This window comes from Oncorhynchus tshawytscha, linkage group LG20 (assembly GCF_018296145.1).
Source record: "Oncorhynchus tshawytscha isolate Ot180627B linkage group LG20, Otsh_v2.0, whole genome shotgun sequence".
Classification (NCBI taxonomy): Eukaryota; Metazoa; Chordata; class Actinopteri; order Salmoniformes; family Salmonidae; genus Oncorhynchus; species Oncorhynchus tshawytscha.
Genome location: NC_056448.1, coordinates 10,340,540 through 10,361,408, shown reverse-complemented (window position 1 = coordinate 10,361,408; position 20,869 = coordinate 10,340,540). Strand labels below are relative to the sequence as shown.

At 41.7% G+C, this 20,869-nt stretch overlaps 2 protein-coding genes across 6 annotated transcripts in view; one reads left to right on the top strand and one right to left on the bottom strand.

Moving 5' to 3' along the window:
• The first annotated feature begins 862 nt into the window (after positions 1–862).
• Positions 863–17,791, top strand: LOC112219558 (protein regulator of cytokinesis 1). Of its 4 annotated transcripts, none has more exons than XM_024380901.2 (14): positions 863–1,045; positions 1,626–1,758; positions 1,854–1,976; positions 2,095–2,328; positions 2,504–2,674; positions 2,794–2,943; positions 3,261–3,411; positions 3,494–3,630; positions 8,446–8,541; positions 11,835–11,987; positions 12,448–12,549; positions 12,904–12,993; positions 13,369–13,473; positions 17,159–17,791. In XM_024380901.2, the coding sequence occupies exons 1-14, from the start codon at positions 1,029–1,031 to the stop codon at positions 17,222–17,224; spliced, it is 1,728 nt and encodes a 575-aa protein (XP_024236669.1). In that variant the 5' UTR covers positions 863–1,028; the 3' UTR covers positions 17,225–17,791. The 4 variants fall into 4 exon arrangements, with proteins under 4 accessions (XP_024236669.1, XP_024236668.1, XP_024236667.1 ...); XM_024380900.2 differs by having other exon boundaries at positions 12,901–12,993; XM_024380899.2 differs by having other exon boundaries at positions 12,889–12,993.
• LOC112219559 (5-hydroxytryptamine receptor 4) overlaps positions 17,605–20,869 on the bottom strand; it is a 68,939-nt gene continuing 65,674 nt past the window's right edge. For both annotated transcript variants that reach the window (XM_024380903.2, XM_024380904.2), the window contains one exon: positions 17,605–19,017. In XM_024380903.2, the coding sequence (XP_024236671.1) occupies positions 18,926–19,017 (92 nt within the window). In that variant the 3' untranslated portion in view covers positions 17,605–18,925. The remainder of the gene's footprint in view (positions 19,018–20,869) is intronic.

The window sequence follows — 20,869 nt, the reverse complement described above, 5'->3', positions numbered from 1 at the left end:
ATTGACCAGGACAGATTCACCATAATATATTGATGGTGACTTCACCAGTTATTTTGTAACACACAAACTCCATTCCAACAAGGTGCTGGTATCTAAAGATTTACAATAGAAGTTGATGTTTCAGATGAACTTTTAAAGTTTGGAATCTTATCAAATTATTCTTAAAATCGTATTTTATATTACTTTGTAGAGTTGTTGACAGTTGAATATACTGTGCATCTTAGTTCAATAGAAACAACGCTTTTGTATAAAGTATAAGTAAATTCATGGTTTAATAAACTACTACAATACTAGCTATGTGTAATTTAAATGACTAATGATTTTGAGACTATGAAGTTATATTGAATGCTAGTCCTTTTCAGTTGCCAATTCACTTGACAGCGGGTGTGTCAATGATTAACTGGCAAAATAACATTATGCAGCATTGGAACAATTCCTCTGTGCTCAGCCATTACAGGCTTACTACCGTTTAGTCATTTCACAATTTGCTGTGTCAGTTTGATTTAAATAATCGTTTACTTTGGGCATTGGCATGAATTATGCTGACTTTTCATATTGCAGGTTCAAACGTCACTCCAGAGCACTACAGACATTGAGTACAATGTGAGCTTTCCTGACTCTTCATTCAACATGATTGAATGTATAGACTTGTGTACCCATCTAATCAGCAACATCTACCAACAAATAACATTGATATGGCGTGTGGCGTAATTCTATAAAAGTATGTTGACTTGGTATAGTACTGAAGTGAAAATGCAATGTAGCCTACTGTCCACTTGATGGCGGCAGAGAGCCTCTTGACAAAAGTGAGAAAATGGGAGTGCCATTGGTGAGTGAATAGCCTATTACAGCGCTTCTTGAACAAGGACGTCTTTTTTGAATTTTTTTGCACAAGCAGCTGAAAGGGCACTGTTTCCGCACCGCTGTAGTGACAAATTAAACTAGCCAGCCATCTACGTCTTTTTGTATAAATAATTGATATTCCTCAACAGCTACTTATTTTTCTTTTATTGTTTTCGGGGGAAACTATGTCAAGTCGGAGGAGGTAAGTTCAAGTTGACTTGCTAAAGTATGTTAACCTTAGTACAGACGGTAGCCACAGTTATACGAAATCTTTGGTAGTACCAGTTAGCTAGTTAGCTGCATCAATGTTTGGTTGATTACCATTAGAAGTTGCTTCCTCAATAGAAATAGCTAATGACATTGCAGCATTGCCGAGATAGGGGGAAATGTTCAAACCGTTGGTAGCTAGCTAACAGAGGACTAACGCTAATCTTTGATACCCTTACAAACTAGCCAGCTGTGTGTTGGCGCTGGTCCAGTGTGTTATTTTTACATTCGCCCCTAGATGGATTTCCACCTTAATATTGACAGGCTTTAACATATTTCTGCTACTCGCCAAAATAAAGATGTTGCTAGAGTAACGGTTGCTGACGAACCTTTCTTTGCCGAACCGCGAAAATAGTTGTGTGGTCCATCCGTTGTAGTGCAGATCTAACGCATGCGCTTGGACCAGAGCTAGTCTGGCAGTAAACAAAGTGTTCAAAATACCTAGTTATATGTTTGCTAGCTACTTAGCCAGCTTAAGTTACCAAATTTGATTGTCTTGTCACTCATCTCTGCAGTGAAGCCCTGGCTTTCTCGCTAGTGACGGGTATAAACCATGCCATGGCCAGGCTGGTGGACATCTGGGACAGCATGGGCATCATGGAGGAGCAGAGGGTGGAGCGAATGGAGACAGTGAAGAAACACATTGAGGTGAGGCTTTAGAAGACAGTATATTCAGATGAACTGCATGTTACTGAATCCTCGTCAAGTAGTCAATTAACCAACTCTGACACTATTTTCCCAAGGGCCTTTTGAATGACATGATCACCGAGGAGGAAGCCTTGAGGCACCGCATCCGGGCCAATATCATCACTTTTCAAAAACAGCTGGATACCTTGTGCCTGGAAATGTCAATGGATCCATACAAAGTAAGTGGTACTTTAAGGCTTTTTATAATCAACCTCAACATTGTTTTACTGATTCCTTTCCTTGACTCCATTCCTTCCTTTGTACAAACCTCTTGTCTCTGTCTTGCCCACCTGTCAGATGGAGGAGGGCCTGACAGTCCTCCAGATTGAGAAGAACCTGCGTCTGCGTGTGGAGGTTCTGACCAAGGAGAAGGGGGAGCGTTTGAAGGAGCTACACAGACTGCAGCAGCAGGATAAGGAACTGTGTGTGGAGCTGTGCGTCACTCCCTATTACATCCCCACTGGCAGCATGCCATCTCGCACGCAGCTACAGGAACTCCGGGAGCACATCCAGACCCTCAGTGAGGAAAAGGTACTGTAATGGCTGCAGGCCAGGTTGAAGATTTGGGTTTAGTATGAATGTCATTTTGAACTTCCTATTGTCTTTAAAAAGCAACATTATTATTCAAACTGTACATTTGTCATAACTGCCCATTACTGGTATTTTGGAGAAAAAAAATCTAAACTCTTATCACTCAATCCTGTAGAAGAGTCGTGCAAAGGTGTTCTCAGGTCTGCGTGAGGACATCAGGAAGCTGATGGAGGAGATGGGTCATGAACCAGAGACTAGCCTGGAGAAAGAGTCTGTGGGCCACGATGAGGATATATTCCTGCTCACTCATGAAAATATCAAAGCCCTCAAACTGCTGCTGTCCCAGGTACTGAAAATAATCTCGCCGTGCTACTAATGATTACTTAGATATTATATTGTAGTCTTTTATTGTATCTGATGGGACTTCTAGGTCTGGGCCAATAGTATTTGTATCATTTTGTGTAGATGGAGGTCAAGAAGGAATCATTGACAAATACTCTAGCTGAGCTGAAAGAACGATCCATGTGCCTGTGGAATCGTCTGGATGCGCTGGAGCAAAACTGCAGTGTGTTCCAAGAGAGTGTGCAGGGTACCCTCTCTGACCAAATCACACAGGTTGGAACTCTCTCTTCCTTCATACCTCTCCTTCACCACTGTGTTGGACAAAGCTTCACATGCATACCACACACCACTGTTCAAAACAGTAAACCTTACACTATGACTATAATGTTGCCCCGGACTTAGCTAACAAGGAAACAGAACAGAGATGGTGCTAGTACCCCACATTGTTTGAGACAGTCCTTACCCGGGTAATGTTCATTGGGGACCACTGAGGAAAAAATGTGTTTCTTATAGTACCTCCTCGTATCACTGTTTCTGAGCGTTGTTTTCCTTTTTCTTCATACTGAACCTGACCATGTTGTCCGGTCCAGTGGCAGGGGGAGGTGGACCGTCTGACAGACCTGCAGAAGACCAGGCTGGGGGATGTGATTGAAAAGGTCAGACAGGAACTAGTAACCTTCTGGGACAAGTGCAACCTGGGCCGTGAGCAGAGGGAACCCTTCAATGCCCACTTCTGTGACAGTAAGTAGAACACCACTATGAAATCTCACTCTCACAGACAAAATACACATGCATCTGATCAAACCCATTCGTTTTTCCCTAGATAACTTCACAGAGGAGTTGTTGGCGCTGCATGATGCTGCGCTATTGAAGGTGAAGAATTATTACGACCAGGTAAAGCCCTTACTGGAGGCCCTGCAGAGATGGGAGAAGTACTGGGCCCTCTTCCAGGATTTTGAGGTACTGCTGCTATTTGCGGTCAGGCTATGTATGAACGAAATTGCAACGTTTTGTAAAATTGTGCACTACTTGGTGCATGTCATCTAGGACTGTCCGTAACAACAAAAAAACAACCAAGAGTTGACTTCTTTCAACCAATCGATTGGTTTAAATTTCAAAATGTGTATTTTTCCCTATATAGAAATCAGCTAGCCTATATGTAGGCTAATGAGATTGTCTTATGTTTTAAGCACAGTGATTAAATAATCAAGACACAAATGACTCAAGAAGGAGCCAGAGATAGCCTACCCTCCTCCTCCCCTTGCTGCTGGCTTTCTGCAGTTAAGCTCATGAAGTTGCTGGTAATAGCCTGTAGACACAAAATAGCCTACATAAAGTTAACAAATAAAATGTTGAAGCCTGCAGGTAGAAAATATCTTGACTAAAAATAAATATCCTATAAATCACATTGGCTATGCATGGTTTGTCTGCAAGGAACATTGTATCAACTTGGTCCGGCCTGAAGCTTGCGCTAGCAAACTTGCAATATTGTATAAAAATATTCTGGGCCCTTAGTTTCCCGCAAATTAGCTCCAGACCGACAAGGCTGTAGACAGTTTGTGCAAGGAATGAGAAGTAATCAGGTAGGCCTATTTTACAAGGTTTCCACCGGATCACAGCACAAGTGGTTATCGAAAGAGCTGGAAAGATTTTTCAAATAGGCTACGTTGAGGAGCTATTGTCTTTCTCAATGGATGTAAAAAACAGACTTTATTTACTTGCTGTTTGAGTTGAAGAAAGTTCTTACTGACTTTATTGTCCCCATGGGGAAATGTTGTTGCAGTGTCATTTACACATTTTAATATGCTTTTAAATACAAAACAAAATTGACAATACAACTTTCATAAGTTACATACCAATACATAAACATTTTTAAAAGACTAGCCTGCCGGCCTTACTGAGTCTGTAGGAACATTAGCCCGAGCTATTTAGGAGGGATATCACACCTGGCAGAAATGATTGTCTGGTTCTGTTTTTCCTGCTGAGGGGTGCCCTTTACCTGCGCCCAGAGGGGAGTACGTCAAAGTCCGGGTACATGGGGTGGCTTGGGTCTAAAATGATTTTGTGAGCCTTGCGGAGGGCCCTGACCTTAAAGATCTCATCTAGGCCTGTCTGTTTGACTCCAAGTACCTTGCTTGCTGTGGTGATAATCCTTCTCAGCATATTTCTCTGGCTGACAGTGGCACTGCCAAACCAACAAACAATAACAAGTTCCACAGTGGTGGTGAGGTAAGACAATCAGAAATACTATCAGATCCCCAAATGGGCACGTTTATAGGCCTACATTTGCACGCAGGCCAGGCAGCCTAGGCCTATTTCTCTGCATAATCCAGTGTGCGTTCTCAGTTAACGTTGATAGGAGAGCTACAAACAAAAGACAATTCATTAATTGACAACTCGGAAATGGTATGAAATAGACCAAAACTTGTTCCCCATAAGCGTAGCCAAGGTTGTGTGGTCCTTAAACAACATGTCTATTCTGGACAATGAGAACGGTAAAAGACGGTAATAATAATATATTGAATGCATTAACAGAAATTAAACCAATGTTGTAGATTAGAACGGTAAACGTACTACTGGTAATACTACTGCAATGGATTAGTCCACTGAGACAGGTGTGAATCAGGCGTTGTCTCGTGAGTCAGGCGTTGTCTCGTGTACCATACGTATTTTTTAATTTTATTTTTTACAAAAATTATGTATACACTACCGTTTAAAAGTTTGTGTTCACCTAGAAATGTTCTTGTTTTTGAAAGAAAATGTACAAATATGTCCATTAAAATAATATCGAATTCATCCGAAATACAGTGTAGACATTGTTAATGATGTAAATGACTATTGTAGTTGGAAATGGCATTTAATTATTATTATTTATTTTTTATGGAATATCTATGTAGGTGTACGGAGGCCCATTATCAGCAATCATCACTCCTGTGTTCCAATGGCACATTAAGTTTATCATTTTAAAAGGCTAATTGATCATTAGAAAACCATTTAGCATTTGTTAGCACAGCTGAAAACTGTTGTGCTGATTTAGACTAGTTGAGTATCTATAGCATCAGTATTTGTGGGTTCGATTACAGGCTCAAAATAGCCAGAAACAAAGTGCCTTCTTCTGAAACTCGTCAGTCTGTTCTTGTTCTGGGAAATGAAGGCTATTCCATGTGAGAAATTGCCAAGAAACTGAAGATCTCGTACAGCGCTGTGTACTACTCCTTTCACAGCACAGCGCAAACTGGCTCTAACCAGAATAGAAAGAGGAGTGGGAGGCCCCGGTGCACAACTGAGCAATAGGACAAGTATATTAGAGTGTCTAGTTTGAAAACAGATGCCTCACAAGTCCTCACTGGCAGCTTCATTAAATAGTTCCTGCAAAACACCAGTCTCAACATCAACAGTGAAGAGGCGACTCCGGGATGCTGGCCTTCTAGGCAGAGTTGCAAAGAAAAAGCCATATCTCAGACTGGCCAATAATAAGGTTAAGATGGGCAAAAGAACAGACACAGGACAGAGGAATATTGGGGGTAAAAAGTGTTATGGAATAATTAATCTAAGTTTTAGGTGTTTGGCTCACAAAGAAGAACATTGTGGAAGCAATGTGATGGTCTGGGGGTGCTTTGGTGGTGGTAAAGTGGGAGATTTGTACAAGGTTGAAGGAAGGCTGTGACTCCATTTTGCAATGCCATGCCATACTCAGTGGACAGCGCTTAATTGGAGCCAATTTCCTCCTACAACAGGACAATGACTCAAAGCACAGCTCCAAACTTTACAATAACTATTTAGGTAAGAAGCAGTCAGCTGGTATTCTGTCTATAATGGAGTGGCCAGCATTGTCACCGGATCTCAACCCTATTGAGTTGTTGTGGAAGCAGCTTGACCTTATGGTACATAAGAAGTGCCCATCAAGCCAATCCAATTTGTAGGAGGTGCTTCAGGAAGCATGGGGTGAAATTTCTTCAGATTACTTCAACAAATTGACAACTAAAATGCCAAATGTCTACAAGGCTGTAATTGCTGCAAATGGATGATTCTTTGATGAAAGCAAAGTTTGAAGGAGACGATTATTATTTAAAGAAAAAATTATTTATAGCCTTGTCAATGTCTTGGCGATATTTCTTATTCATTTTGCAACTCATTACATGTATGTTTTCATGGAAAACAAGGACATTTCTAAGTGACCCCAAACTTTTGAACGGTTGTATGTATACACACACACACACACACACAGTGCATTCAGAAAGTATTCAGCCCCCTCTCCTTTTCCACATTTGTTTTACATTGCAGCCTTATTCTAAAATTGACGCTTCGTTATGACAGTCGACCTGTCTATATTAGGTCCCACAGTTGACAGGGAAAAAACCACGCCATGAGGTCGAAGGAATTGTCCGTAGAGCTCTGGGACAGGATTGTGTGGATGTACAGTTCTGGGGAAGGGTGGCAACTTTGCGGCAGCATTGAAGGTCCCAAAGAACACAGTGGCCTCCGTCATTCTTAAATGGAAGAAGATTGGAACCACCAAGACACTTCCTAGAGCTGGCTGCCCGGCCAAACTGCGCAATCGTGAAAGAAGGGCCTTGGTCAGGGAGGTGACCAAGAAGCCGATTGTCACTGGTGGAGTGCAACAGCTCTGTCATTCATGCCTTTATGGTAGAGTGGCCAGACCGAAGCCACTCCTCAGTAAAAGGCATATGGCAGCCTGCTTGAAGTTTGCCAAAAGGCACCTAAAGGACTCTGACCCTGAGAAATGAGATTCTCTGGTCTGATGAAATCAAGGTTGAACTCTTTGGCCTGAATGCCAAGAGTCATGTCTGTAGGAAACCTGGCACCATCCCTACGGTGAAGCATGGTGGTGGCAGCATCATGCTGTAGGGATGTTTTTCAGCAGCAGGGACTGGGAGACTAGTCAGGATTGAGGAAAATATTAACCAAGAAAAGTGCGGAGACATCCTTGACTAAAAGCCTACTATAGAGCGCTCAGGACCTCAGTCTGAGGTAAAGGTTCACCTTCTAACAGGACCACGACCCTAAGCACTCAACCAAGACAATGCAGGTGTGGCTTCGGGACAAGTCTCTGAATGTCCTTGAGTGGCCCAGCCAGAGCCCTGACTTGAACCCGATCGAACATCTCAGGAGACCTGAAAATAACTGCTGCAACGCTCCCAATCCAACCTGATAGAGTTGGAGAGGATCTGCAGAGGAGAAACTCCCCAAATACAGGTGTCCCAAGCTTGTAGCGTCATAAAGAAGACTTAAGGCTGTAATTGCTGCCAAAGGTGCTTCAACAAAGTACTGAGTGAAGGGTCTGAATAAATTTAATATTTCAGTTTTGCATTTTTAATAAATTTGCAAACATTTCTTTCAAAAAAAAACATTTTTTGCTTTGATATCGTGTGTAGATTGACGAGAAATTATTTAATCAAATTTAGATTATGGCTGTAATGTAAAACTGTAGAAAAAGGGGTCTGAATACTTTCCCGAATACACTGGATATTTTATTTTTGTTTCCAGCAAATCCTAAACAGATTACATTCGGGCTGACCCCATGTAGTTGACTGGTTGATGGTCAACCAATAGCCTATCAACCAGTTGACTAAATGGGGTCAGCCCTAATGTGATCTGTTTTAGATTTGCTGAAAACTAAAATAAATTTGCACTCTAGATACTAGACAACAATCTGCTCATTTTCTGATACATGTTCAGGGTGTTGCTAATTTTGTTATTCTATATAATTTGACAAGAAAATGTATAATCTATTACTGAAACTTCTCTTTGCAGAAAAAGGCCAATGATCCAAACCGTTTCTCCAACAGAGGAGGAGCCCTTCTTAAAGAGGCCAAAGAGAAGGTCAAAGTTCAAAAGATGCTGCCAAAGGTAAGACTTAATTTGATCTAAGTCATGTCCTTCTATACATTTGTATGGTGGTTGGCTTCACAGTCTGAAGGAATGTTGTATACCATTCATTCAACTCTGACAATTATTTTCACCTGCTTAAAATCTGTTGTAAGTTGTAGAAATTATAGTCTTTACATTTTTACATATAAAATATGTTTAAGAAAAGTGACAGACATGGTTGATGATGGTAATCAAACAAACTCCTGCTAAATTAGTTGGAGTCCAGCGTTATATCAACACAGCTTCTATTCACAACCACTCACTGGAGCATCCAATGATCGGTTCAAGGTCATTCTCATATGCTGTTTATATGGCGGTGTCATTGAAGTTGTACTCTGATGTAAAATGCCAATGATGTATACAGTGCATTTAGAAATTCCATCATTCTTAAATGGAAGAAGTTTGGAACCACCAAGACTCCTAGAGCTGGCCGCCCGGCCAAACTGAGCAATCGGTGGAGAAGGGCCTTGGTCAGGGAGATGTCCAAGAACCCGATTCTCACGCTGACACAGCTCCTGAGTTCCTCTGTGGAGGTGGGAGAATCTTCCAGAAGGACAACCATCTCTGCAGCACCCCACCAATCAGGCCTTTATGGTAGAGTGGCCAGATGGAAGCCACTCCTCAGTAAAAGGCATTTGACAGCCCGCTTGGAGTTTCCCAAGAGGCACCTAAAGGACTCTCAGACCATGAGAAATCAGATTCTCTGGTCTGATGAAACCAAGATTGAACTTTTTGGCCTGTATGCCAAGCATCACGTCTGGAGGAAGCCTGGCACCATCCCTATGGTGGTGGCAGCATCATGCTGTGGGGATGTTTTTCAGCGGCAGTGACTGGGGACTAGTCAGGATCAAGGGAAAGATGAACGGAGCAAAGTACAGAGATCCTTGATGAAAACCTCCTCCAGAGCACTCAGGGCCCCAGACTGGGGTGAAGGTTCACCTTCTAACAGGACAATGACCCTAAGCACACAGCCATGGCAATGAGCGAGTGGCTTCGGAACAAGTCTCTGAATGTTCTTGAGTGGCCCAGCCAGAGCCCAGACTTGAACCTGATCGAACATCTCTGGGGAGACCTGAAAAAAGCTGTGCAGACACGCTCCCCATCCAACCTGACAGAGCCGGATCTGAGAGGATCTGCAGAGCAGAATGGGAGAAACTCCCCAAATACAGGTGTGCCAAGCTTGTAGTGTCCTATCCAAGAAGACTCGAGGCTGTAATCGCTGCCAAAGGTGCTTCAACAAAGTACTGAGTAAAGGGTCTGTATACCTATGTAAATGTACTATTTCAGTTTTGTATTTTTAAGACATTTGCAAATAATGTTTTGTCATTATGGGCAGTGTTGCAACGATATGACACTTTTTTGGCCGATAGCGATATCCGATATTTTCCTAGCTAAAAAAACACGATATCGATATTTAAAATTTTTGCGGCCTTTTAAGCATTCTAGCGCACAATTATATATATATATGTATGTCCCCATTACCAGTAAAGCATAATCGAAGCCTATTTCTTTCACTTACTTGCTGTGCTGTTTCGTTGTTCAGTCGTTTCATTCTCAACCAGGAATTCTATGGGACGCCATTTGGATCTTTGTGTGTCAAAATAGAAAACAGTGACCAGTAGGTAGATAACACTATTTGACAAGTTAAATAAGCTTGCTGACCAATCAGGACCTGAATATGACTGCACGTCACATCATAATTTAACGCATTCATACATTTTTTACGTAGTTATTACACTATCACTTGTATTTCATGTGACAATGATTCATCGATACGTATGCTATGATGCTGGTAAAGTTGTCTTGTGCACCTACAGTGCTGGTCTTAAAAAGAAAAGATAGCTTAGCTCATGGATGCAAACAATGTTCTTCCCCAAAAACGACATCTGTTTCAGTAGCCATTGTTAGCTAGCTAACTATATAGCTAGGTGTTATCATTCATAAGACAGTTTTTATTTGATTAATGGTGGTCGGACCCATCTATGTGAAGCCAACCACAATAATATTTAGCCACAATATTGGACTTTGCGGTTAGCCTTCAAAATAACCGTATGGCATAATTCTACTATTTGTATTCATTTGCATCACTTTCAATTACTTATTTTGAAGGCAAACCGCAAATTCCACTATTGTCCCTAATCCTTATTGTGGCTAGCTTCACCACACATAACCATGTCCGGTCGAGCCTCACTAGCCAGATGAAGCTAGCTGGCTTCTTATAACGTTAGCTTTGGGCAACAGGGTTAAGTAGCTGGCTAGCTATTTATTTTCATGAACTGAAGTTAAATTTCAATAGGTGAACAAGTGGCGACCTAGCTAATACTTACTCACAAGGATTCCTAAATCATTGCAAAGAATAATGAAAATGACTGCAGTTTCTACTGGTCATTGTTTTCAGGCTGGTTGTGTTGGTGCTGGCTAGGTACCAAGCTAAACCTAGCTAGCCCAGAAGTTGCGCTCAAACAAATTATGCTTTATTACCAACGTGGTATTGTAAACACATTGTTCGTGGCCGGTGTTTGCTGGTCTGCAGACTTTTGACAGTGCTACTGTATCTTTTTTGACACGCAAAGACCCAAACGGCGTTCCATAGTATGTAATGTCTTGACGCTAATTGCAGTGACACTATGCAACTCCGGTAGGGTAACATCTGAAAAATAGCGCGCTTGGTAGTGTATCGGTGCTCGAACAGTCGGCGAAAGCCAACATCATTCATGACAGAGAACGGTTGATTGTCAAGGGCAATGAATTCCATAATCTTGGATTTTGCCTCTTGAGTTGTCTCGCTAAAATGTTCTTACTCTTTCAAATGACTGTTCGACTTGTTGACTGCTCGAGCTACACCTCAGACATTGTGGGCTAGGTTATGAATGCTGTGTTGCACTTGTAGCGCCAAATTTTACATGGCGTGATTACGGCATGTACCTACGTTATATAGGTATGCACGTCAACTTTGACATTGGTTTCTCAGATCAGCGTTAAACTAGACATCAGTTGATTCCGATGTTGGCATTTTTAGCTAATATCGTCCGAATCCGATATGTTCACCGATATATCGTACATCCCTAATTATGGGATATTGTGTGTAGATTTTGCGAGGGGAAAAAACTATTTAATCCATTTTAGAATACAGCTGTAATGTAAAAACAATAAGGAAAAGGTCAAGGGGTCTGCATACTTTCCAAATCCACTGTAAATGACAGTAAGGTGTGTGTGTGTAAAGGCTTTTCACAAAGGAAAAGTGACATTGTTTCTCCCTGTTATGTGACCAGTTGGAGGAAGAACTGAAGAAGGGGGTTGAAGCCTGGGAGAAGGACCAGGGTTCTGCCTTCCTGGTTCAGGGCCGGAGAGTCATGACCTACATCTCTAGCCAATGGGAGGAGTACAAGCAGCAGAGGGACAAGGAGAAAAGTGAACGTGCTGCCGTAAGTCCAGCCCCTCCTAATTCTCACCCATAGATTACCACAGTATGAGTCATAATCCCCATAAACCCTAGCAGTCAAACAGGGAATTGGTTCCAATTGTTTTCCCACCATGCATTTTTCCCATAGGGGATTTTAGAAACACTTAAATGAGGGGCTGTGTTTCGTCTAGGCTTACTCTGGCATAACGTTTTGATACCTGTGTAAATCTCTCTTACAAGGTGACTGTTTTTCATCACAAACTATCGTAAAGCCATATCTCTCTGTTCCCATGTGCAAAAGGCAGATTCTAAAACGTACTGTGCTGAACGTAGATTAAAATAGACTTGTACAGAGTAGCGTGGTCAACATGTGTAACTGCCAAATGGCAATGCTGAGAAATGTGGATTTGACCATTCTGGGGCACTGATCGTTTGTTACTGACTGGTCTGTGACTGAGGCTTTGTTTGTCTCTGTGTTTAAGTTGCAGACATCAAAGAAGGGGGAGATAACGACTCCATTCAAAACTCCCACTAAGAGGGCCCATGGAGGGATAAATGGCCCTACCCCCAACAAGATCAGAAAGGTACTTGGGCTGGGAATTGCCAGGGTCCAAACAAGCTATGAAGGAAGAATATTATGTTTTGGTACAGGGACGGCTGACTAGCGCAAACATAATATTTTGATTTTTTTTGTCAAAAAAATAATCTCCAGATATGTAGCTGTAGAAGGTACAGTAACTAGCACTTACAGTGGTCCTTATGAGACGTGTTCACTGGCCTCCGAAACCAACTCGAGCACTTTATTATTGTGGTAACACTTATTTTGATATAATTGCGTAATGTAATAATATCATTAAGTACCTTACGTAGGTGGAAAATGTAAGAAATGTGTCACTAGTCTTACATGACCTTGACCCACATAGCCCTTCTTTCAGAAGACTCCTAGCCAGGTTACCAGGGTGCGGTCAGCCAACACCTTCATAAGTGTGCCCAGCAGCAAGCCTCCTCTCTCCCAGGTTCAGATGCAGGTATACACCCAGCACTCACTCCAAACTGTGGACCATTGTTGGTTCTTGTGCTTGGTGAACAGCTTCCATTTATATAGCGCAATGACTATTAAGAGAACCACTAGGTGATTGCTGTTATAGAGTTTTTCCTGTTCGAGCCGTAAACCACTTTCCAAAGTCTACCTAGCTTGTGAAAGACACTGTATTGACAGCAAAATCCAAACTCGTCTTTAGACTCTAATCTCTTTCCAAGTTAATAATTCTATTAAAGAGATGTAGAAATATAATACTTCAGGTGGATTCGATAGGTAAGCAGAGAAGAAAGTGTGCTGCATGTTCAGTATGTTGACTCTGATGTGCCGTGTTTGTTTGTTTGTCCACTCATTGGCTGTGCAGAAAATTAGGCCCCTGGAGAGCAGCAGCAGTCAGAGAACGCCCCTGCTGGAGTGCAACAGTACAGAGAGGAAACAACCTGTTGACATCAGCTACCTTGACTTCACTGTGAGACCAGCCTTTTAAACTATACTCTGACTTTAAGACCAGCTGTTAATTAATTATTTATTTTTACAAATATTTGAATAGGATTTTTCTCTCGGCTCTATAGTCAACCAATTAAATAAACATGGCACTTTACAAAACAAAAGCAATTCATACATTCTCATAGCTCATCATATATTGTTAGTTGCGCATTTTAAACTACTCTGACTTCACTGTAAGACTAACCCTTTAAACTAAACTCTACAACCGTCTTGTCTGCAGAAACATTTTGCTCTCAAAATCACATTTCCTGCAATTCTACACATTTTGTCATGGGGTGGAGAGAAGTTAGTTTTAACGCAAATTTCCTGCAATTTACAGTGCCTTCCGAAAGTATTCGGCCCCCTTGAACTTTGCGACCTTTTGCCACATTTCAGGCTTCAAACATAAAGATATAAAACTGTATTTTTTTGTGGAGAATCAACAACAAGTGGGACACAATCATGAAGTGGAACGACATTTATTGGATATTTCAAACTTTTTTAACAAATCAAAAACTGAAAAATTGGGCGTGCAAAATTATTCAGCCCCCTTAAGTTAATACTTTGTAGCGCCAGCTTTTGCTGCGATTACAGCTGTAAGTCGCTTGGGGTATGTCTCTATCAGTTTTGCACATCGAGAGACTGAAATTTTTTCCCATTCCTCCTTGCAAAACAGCTCGAGCTCAGTGAGGTTGGATGGAGAGCATTTGTGAACAGCAGTTTTCAGTTCTTTCCACAGATTCTCGATTGGATTCAGGTCTGGACTTAGAATGGCCAAGTCAAACACCTGGATATGTTTATTTTTGAACCATTCCATTGTAGATTTTGCTTTATGTTTTGGATCATTGTCTTGTTGGAAGACAAATCTCCGTCCCAGTCTCAGGTCTTTTGCAGACTCCATCAGGTTTTCTTCCAGAATGGTCCTGTATTTGGCTCCATCCATCTTCCCATCAATTTTAACCATCTTCCCTGTCCCTGCTGAAGAAAAGCAGGCCCAAACCATGATGCTGCCACCACCATGTTTGACAGTGGGGATGGTGTGTTCAGGGTGATGAGCTGTGTTGCTTTTACGCCAAACATAACGTTTTGCATTGTTGCCAAAAAGTTCAATTTTGGTTTCATCTGACCAGAGCACCTTCTTCCACATGTTTGGTGTGTCTCCCAGGTGGCTTGTGGCAAACTTTAAACAACACTTTTTATGGATATCTTTAAGAAATGGCTTTTTTCTTGCCACTCTTCCATAAAGGCCAGATTTGTGCAATATACGACTGATTGTTGTCCTATGGACAGAGTCTCCCACCTCAGCTGTAGATCTCTGCAGTTCATCCAGAGTGATCATGGGCCTCTTGGCTGCATCTCTGATCAGTCTTCTCCTTGTATGAGCTGAAATTTCAGAGGGACGGCCAGGTCTTGGTAGATTTGCAGTGGTCTGATACTCCTTCCATTTCAATATTATCGCTTGCACAGTGCTCCTTGGGATGTTTAAAGCTTGGGAAATCTTTTTGTATCCAAATCCGGCTTTAAACTTCTTCACAACAGTATCTCGGACCTGCCTGGTGTGTTCCTTGTTCTTCATGATGCTCTCTGCGCTTTTAACGGACCTCTGAGACTATCACAGTGCAGGTGCATTTATACGGAGACTTGATTACACACAGGTGGATTGTATTTATCGTCATTAGTCATTTAGGTCAACATTGGATCATTCAGAGATCCTCACTGAACTTCTGGAGAGAGTTTGCTGCACTGAAAGTAAAGGGGCTGAATAATTTTGCAGTTTTTGATTTGTTAAAAAAGTTTGAAATATCCAATAAATGTCGTTCCACTTCATGATTGTGTCCCACTTGTTGTTGATTCTTCACAAAAAAATACAGTTTTATATCTTTATGTTTGAAGCCTGAAATGTCGCAAAGTTCAAGGGGGCTGAATACTTTCGCAAGGCACTGTATATATTGTTAAACCAGCCTTTTAAACTATATTCGGACTTCACTGTGAGACCATCCTTAAGACTGTGTCACTGTGTACTTCAATAATCCGGACACATGAGTTTACAGTGCATTCGGAAAGTATTCAGACCCCTTGACTTTTTCCCCACGTTTTGATACGTTACAGCCTTATTCTAGACTGTGGTGAATGCAATTGATTTGGAAAAACACACCGGTCTGTATAAGGTCCCACAGTTGACAGTGCATGTCAGAGCAAACACCATGCCATGAGGTCAAAGGAATTATCCGTAAAGCTCCGAGACCGGATTGAAGTGCAGATCTGGGGAAGGGTACCAAAACATTTCTGCAGCATTGAAGGTCCCCAAGAACACAGTGGCCACCATCATTCTTATATGGAAGAAGTTTGGAACCACCAAGACTCCTCCCAGAGCTGTCAGCCTGGCCAAACTGAGCAATCAGGGGAGAAGGGCCTTGATCAGGGAGGTGACAAAGAACCTGACGGTCACTCTTACAGAGCTCCAGAGTTCCTCTATGGAGATGGGAGAACCTTCCAGAAGGACAACCATCTATGCAGCACTCCACCAATCAGGCCTTTATGATAGAGTGGCCAGATTGAAGCCACTCCTCAGTAGAAGACACATCACAGCCCACTTGAAGTTTCCAAAAGCCACCTAAAGACTGTCAATGAGAAACAAGATTCTCTGGTCTAATGAAACCAAGATTGAACTCTTTGGCCTGAATGCCAAGCTTCACGTCTGGAGGAAACCTGGCACCATCCCTACGGTAAAGTATAGTGGTGGGAGCATCATGCGGTGGGCATGTTTTTCAGTGACTGGGAGACTAGTCAGGGTCGAGGGAAAAATGAACAGAGCAAAGTGCAGAGAGATCCTTGATGAAAACCTGCTACAGAGTGCTCAAGACCTCAGGCTGGGGAGAAGGTTCACCTTCCAACAGGACAACGACTGTAAGAACAGCCAAGACAACGCAGGAGTGGCATTGGGACAAGTCTCGAAGTCTAGGCTGGGCCAGTAACTGAGAAGTTGCCGTTTCGAATCCCCGAGCTGACTAGCTGAAATTTGTCGCCGTGCCCTTGAGCAAGGCACTCAATCCTAATTGCTCTTGTAAGTCGCTCTGGATCAGAGCGTCTGCGAAATGTAAAGTCTCTGAATGTCCTTGAGTGGCCCAGCCAGAGCCAGGACTTGAACCCAATCAACCATCTCTGGAGAGACCTGAATAAAAGCTGTGCAGATACGCTCCCCATCCAACCTGGCAGAGCTTGAGAGGATCTGCAGAGAAGAATGGGAGAAACTGACCAAATACAGGTGTGCCAAGCTTATAGCGTCATACCCAAGAAGACGCAAGGCTGTAATTGCTGCCAAAGGTGCTTCAACAAAGTACTGAGTAAAGGGTCTGAATACTTATGTAAATGTGATATTTCTGGATTTTTGTTGTAGATTTGCAAAAATATTGAAACCTGTGTTCTTTGTCATTATGGGGTATTGTGTGTAGATTGATGCGTTGGAAGAAAACCCTTTTTTTAAATAGATTTTAGAATAAGGCTGTAACGTAACAAAATGTGGAAAAGTCAAGGGGTCTAAATATTTTCCGACTCCACTGTAAGTTAAATGTTGACCTAAGTTTTTCCTCACTTTCTACTCCAACAGTGCATTTTTTGGGGGGGGGTTATGGTATCAGTTACTGAAATATGTCTTTCATTCCCTCCAGAGTGCGTTGTCCAAAAAGTCAAGTGATGCAGTTTTCAATTCCACAGCAAAGGACCCCGTGTTTTAAGAGGTGCGTGCACAGTTCACTCCTCAGAGGTTGTGTTCTGTCCACTTGGCACTCTTCTCCTGGCTACACGGCCAGTGTTTTAATAAAATTGGTTAGATTTCAAAGTAACAGCAACACCAATTAGCTCAAATTAGTTACATGAAAGACTTGCCGTGGCTACACGTGTCTTGATGCAACTAATTTGAGCTAATGTTTTCCAGTGATTAATATTCTGCTGTCCAGGGCAGGTATTTCACGAGTTTGATACTTTTTTAAAGGTAGAGCCCCTTAGATGTTAGACATGCAGTACTTTAATATTCATTTGAAATGTTTTACTTTATAATAAATGGCCAGGTAACACCAGAGGAAGCATCCTGTTTTGATGCAGATCTACATGCTACTCTTTTTTTTATTTTTTTTAATTTTTATAAATATTTCTGTTTGTAAATATTGCTTTCTTGTAATGCTACTTCTCATTTGTTTATTCTGCACACACACTGTCTTGGCAATGTGTTTTGTCCTTGTGTCAACATGTGAATTTTACTGTTTCTTGTATACCTATTAATAAATATGTCACCGGTCTTTTAATTACAGTAGTGCATGCATTTTTCATACTGGTCCTGCACTGGATTTGAACTCAAGCACCATGCTCTATCAACTGAGCTACATGGCAGTGTTTGAACTTTTATCTACACATGAAATGATGGCATGGGAGAGTTTGGCTTTATTCGTGATAGGACTTTGGCTCTAAACCAACATTCCCTAAGATTGATTCAGACCCTGTAAGTATAAATGGTTATAGAGAATGAATGATATTCCTCTTCTGCTCCATCAATCCTGGATTGTTTCATTGACCTTGAGCCAAAACACTCCTTTACCGTTGACCGACAAGTGGGATTGTAGAAACCATGTAATTGTCATGGATAATCAAGTTAGTCATTTATGAACATGGAGAAGAGGATTTTTGGCTGTATAATTGCCTCACTCAAACAATGGCATGATGGTCAAGAACGTTTAAATGCTTTCAAGGCAACACAGTATTACACAATTAAAGCTGTTTGCTATTCAACTGTCTCCATTGAAGCCCATCACGTTGTCTAGGCTGCATGATTAGAAATCTAAGGCTAGATTAAACTGACTGCAACGAGTTTGAATAATACCCTGATCCAGTGGGAAAGAATTTGTTTAGACATTCAGAAGCACATTTTTAGTTGCCAAATTACATGATAGTTACATCCCAACTATGCAAAACATACACATATATATATATATGAAATATTTGTCAAAAGATAATGTAATGCTAAGTTGATTGACATATTTAAACGTAGTTGTCCTTAAAACACAGGTCACTAGCAGGAATGGGAGAGACCCCAGTCCACAAAACTGCTTGGCCAACTGATTACATGTACAATAGCTTTTAACTTCATAGGGACTCTTAGAACATCAATCACAAACAATCTTGGCACAATGCTGAGTCATTCCACAGACACACTTGATCTCTTCCTGTATCTTCATTGTCTGAGTCTTCACTTGGACAGTGCTTTTTTTTTGTATCAAATTCCATAAACCTTGATCTGCTAATTCGATAATCAGACTGCAGTCCTCTCAAGTCCTTCAGCTCAGAATCTCAATGTCGTGACCATACCTCCCCATTAATACCTACTGTATTTCACTTGTTCGGCTTGTGTGAGACAAGCAGGTTAACACCATTATTTCTCTGGGCTATAGTCCATCCATGGAGTCTTGAGATCCTACCTCATTGGATAAAATCTTTCTGCTGTTCACTGTGGCTTCGGTTGGGAAGGAAGGATAATCTAGGAGGAAATGAAAAGAATGCTGTTAGTTACCGTTTATAAGCTGATGAGGGTCAAAGTGAAATACTAACAATATCCTGTGGAAAGGTGAATCGGGGAAAACACGACTAATGTAGGTGTAGGGAATTTGTATACAAGTGCTGTTTCTCATTAGTTATAATACTGTTCTGTTTGTATAGAAAAGTGCACTGTAGTTGGCTTCTAGCAGGCAGGGCAGATACCAGATAGTGTTACGCAACCAGGTATACTAACAAAAGAATAATTGACACATATTTCATGCCTCAAGACATGGATTCTTAATTACTAAACAAAAATACCCCTCTTAGCCAGTGAGAAAACACGTCATATTGGATAGATCATGTCTTAGGTGGTTTAATCACATGTAGGGTTAGCGGAGTTATGACTGAGCCTCTCAGGCAGCAATAAGGCTCATAAGAAGTGAAAAATAAGTAGGACTAGTGCTGCTAGGTTTTACTGCTGCCCTGCCTGAGTTCCAGGGAGTCTACTGAAGCCAGTCTCAGGAGGCCAAATGTCGGTTGTCCTCATTATCAGACCACCAAAGCCCTCGATGAGAAACCTGAGGGGGAACAAAACAAACAGCAATGTTCCTCCACCTCCAAATGCACTCTGTTCTCTCAGGAGACCCTTTACTGTCCAAGTAGAGCTCTGTAAGTACTTATCATACTCAGGCAAACAATGTCAGATGCCACCTAGCTTAGCCCGTACAGTATGGGAGGTAATTGTCATGTCATGATCAACTTAACATGAAAATGTCACCAATCAAGTTTGTCACATGAACATCCATCAAACTTGGGAATGTGTTATCACTCCTACACTGATGTATGTTACAAGCAAGAATGACAAATGGCTTATGAATTGTCCATAAACAATATTGTAATTGTTTGTCATATTTACACTGCTGATCTGCCATTAAAGCTGTAATAATGCCACTGTAATTACTCATTTGTTGTAGTTCTGAAAGTCGCACTCACGAGCCAAAAGGCGTACTATGCCACGAATTTGACCTAAACGGTATACAAGTTCTCGAAAGAGAATGTGTAGTGAACTTGGGGCGGCAGGTAGCTTGGCGTTCCCTGATGAAATCCCGAGCTAAGAAGGTAACAATATGTCGCCCTGCCTCTGAGCAAGGCAGTTAACCCACTGTTCCCAGGGCGCTGAAGATGTCGGTTAAGGCAGCCTCCCGCACCTCTCTGATTCAGAGGGTTGGGATAAATGCAGAAGACACATTTCAGTTTAAGGCATTCAGTTGAACAACTGACTAGGTATCCCCCTTTCCAATGAGTAAGCTCTTTCCAATGAGGAACTCTTTTGACACCTCGTAGAGTCCATGCCCCAACGAATTGAGGCTGTTCTGAGGGCAAAAGGGGGTGTGCAACTCAATGTTAGGAAGGTGTTCCTAATGTTAGATAGGTGTTCCTAATGTTTGGGTTGGGTTAAATGCAGAAGACACATTTCAGTTTAAGGCATTCAGTTGAACAACTGACTAGGTATCCCCCTTTCCAATGAGTAAGCTCTTTCCAATGAGGAACTCTTTTGAGTGTGCAATATGTGTGGCTAAATTCACTGTGACTTCCTTGTCTTTGAATGTAACTTTTTTTTTATTAAAAAAATGTAACCTTTATTTAACTAGGCAAGTCAGTTAAGAACAAATTCTTATTTTCAATGACAGCCTAGTAACAGCGGGTTAACTGCTTGTTCAGGGGCAGAACGACAGATTTGTACCTTGTCAGCTCAGGGGTTTGAACTTGCAACCTTCTGCTTACTAGTCCAACAATCTAACCACTAGGCTACCCTGCTGCCCCAACTTAAGCCTGTTTATACCTGGTGCTAA

Excerpts from the sequence above, each read along its gene's own strand:
- LOC112219558 (XM_024380899.2), top strand. Across the intron at positions 2,675-2,793 it reads TCAAACTGCTGCTGTCCCAG|ATGGAGGTCAAGAAGGAATC; the intron begins GTACTGAAAATA and ends CATTTTGTGTAG. Across the intron at positions 2,944-3,260 it reads TCTCTGACCAAATCACACAG|TGGCAGGGGGAGGTGGACCG; the intron begins GTTGGAACTCTC and ends TGTCCGGTCCAG.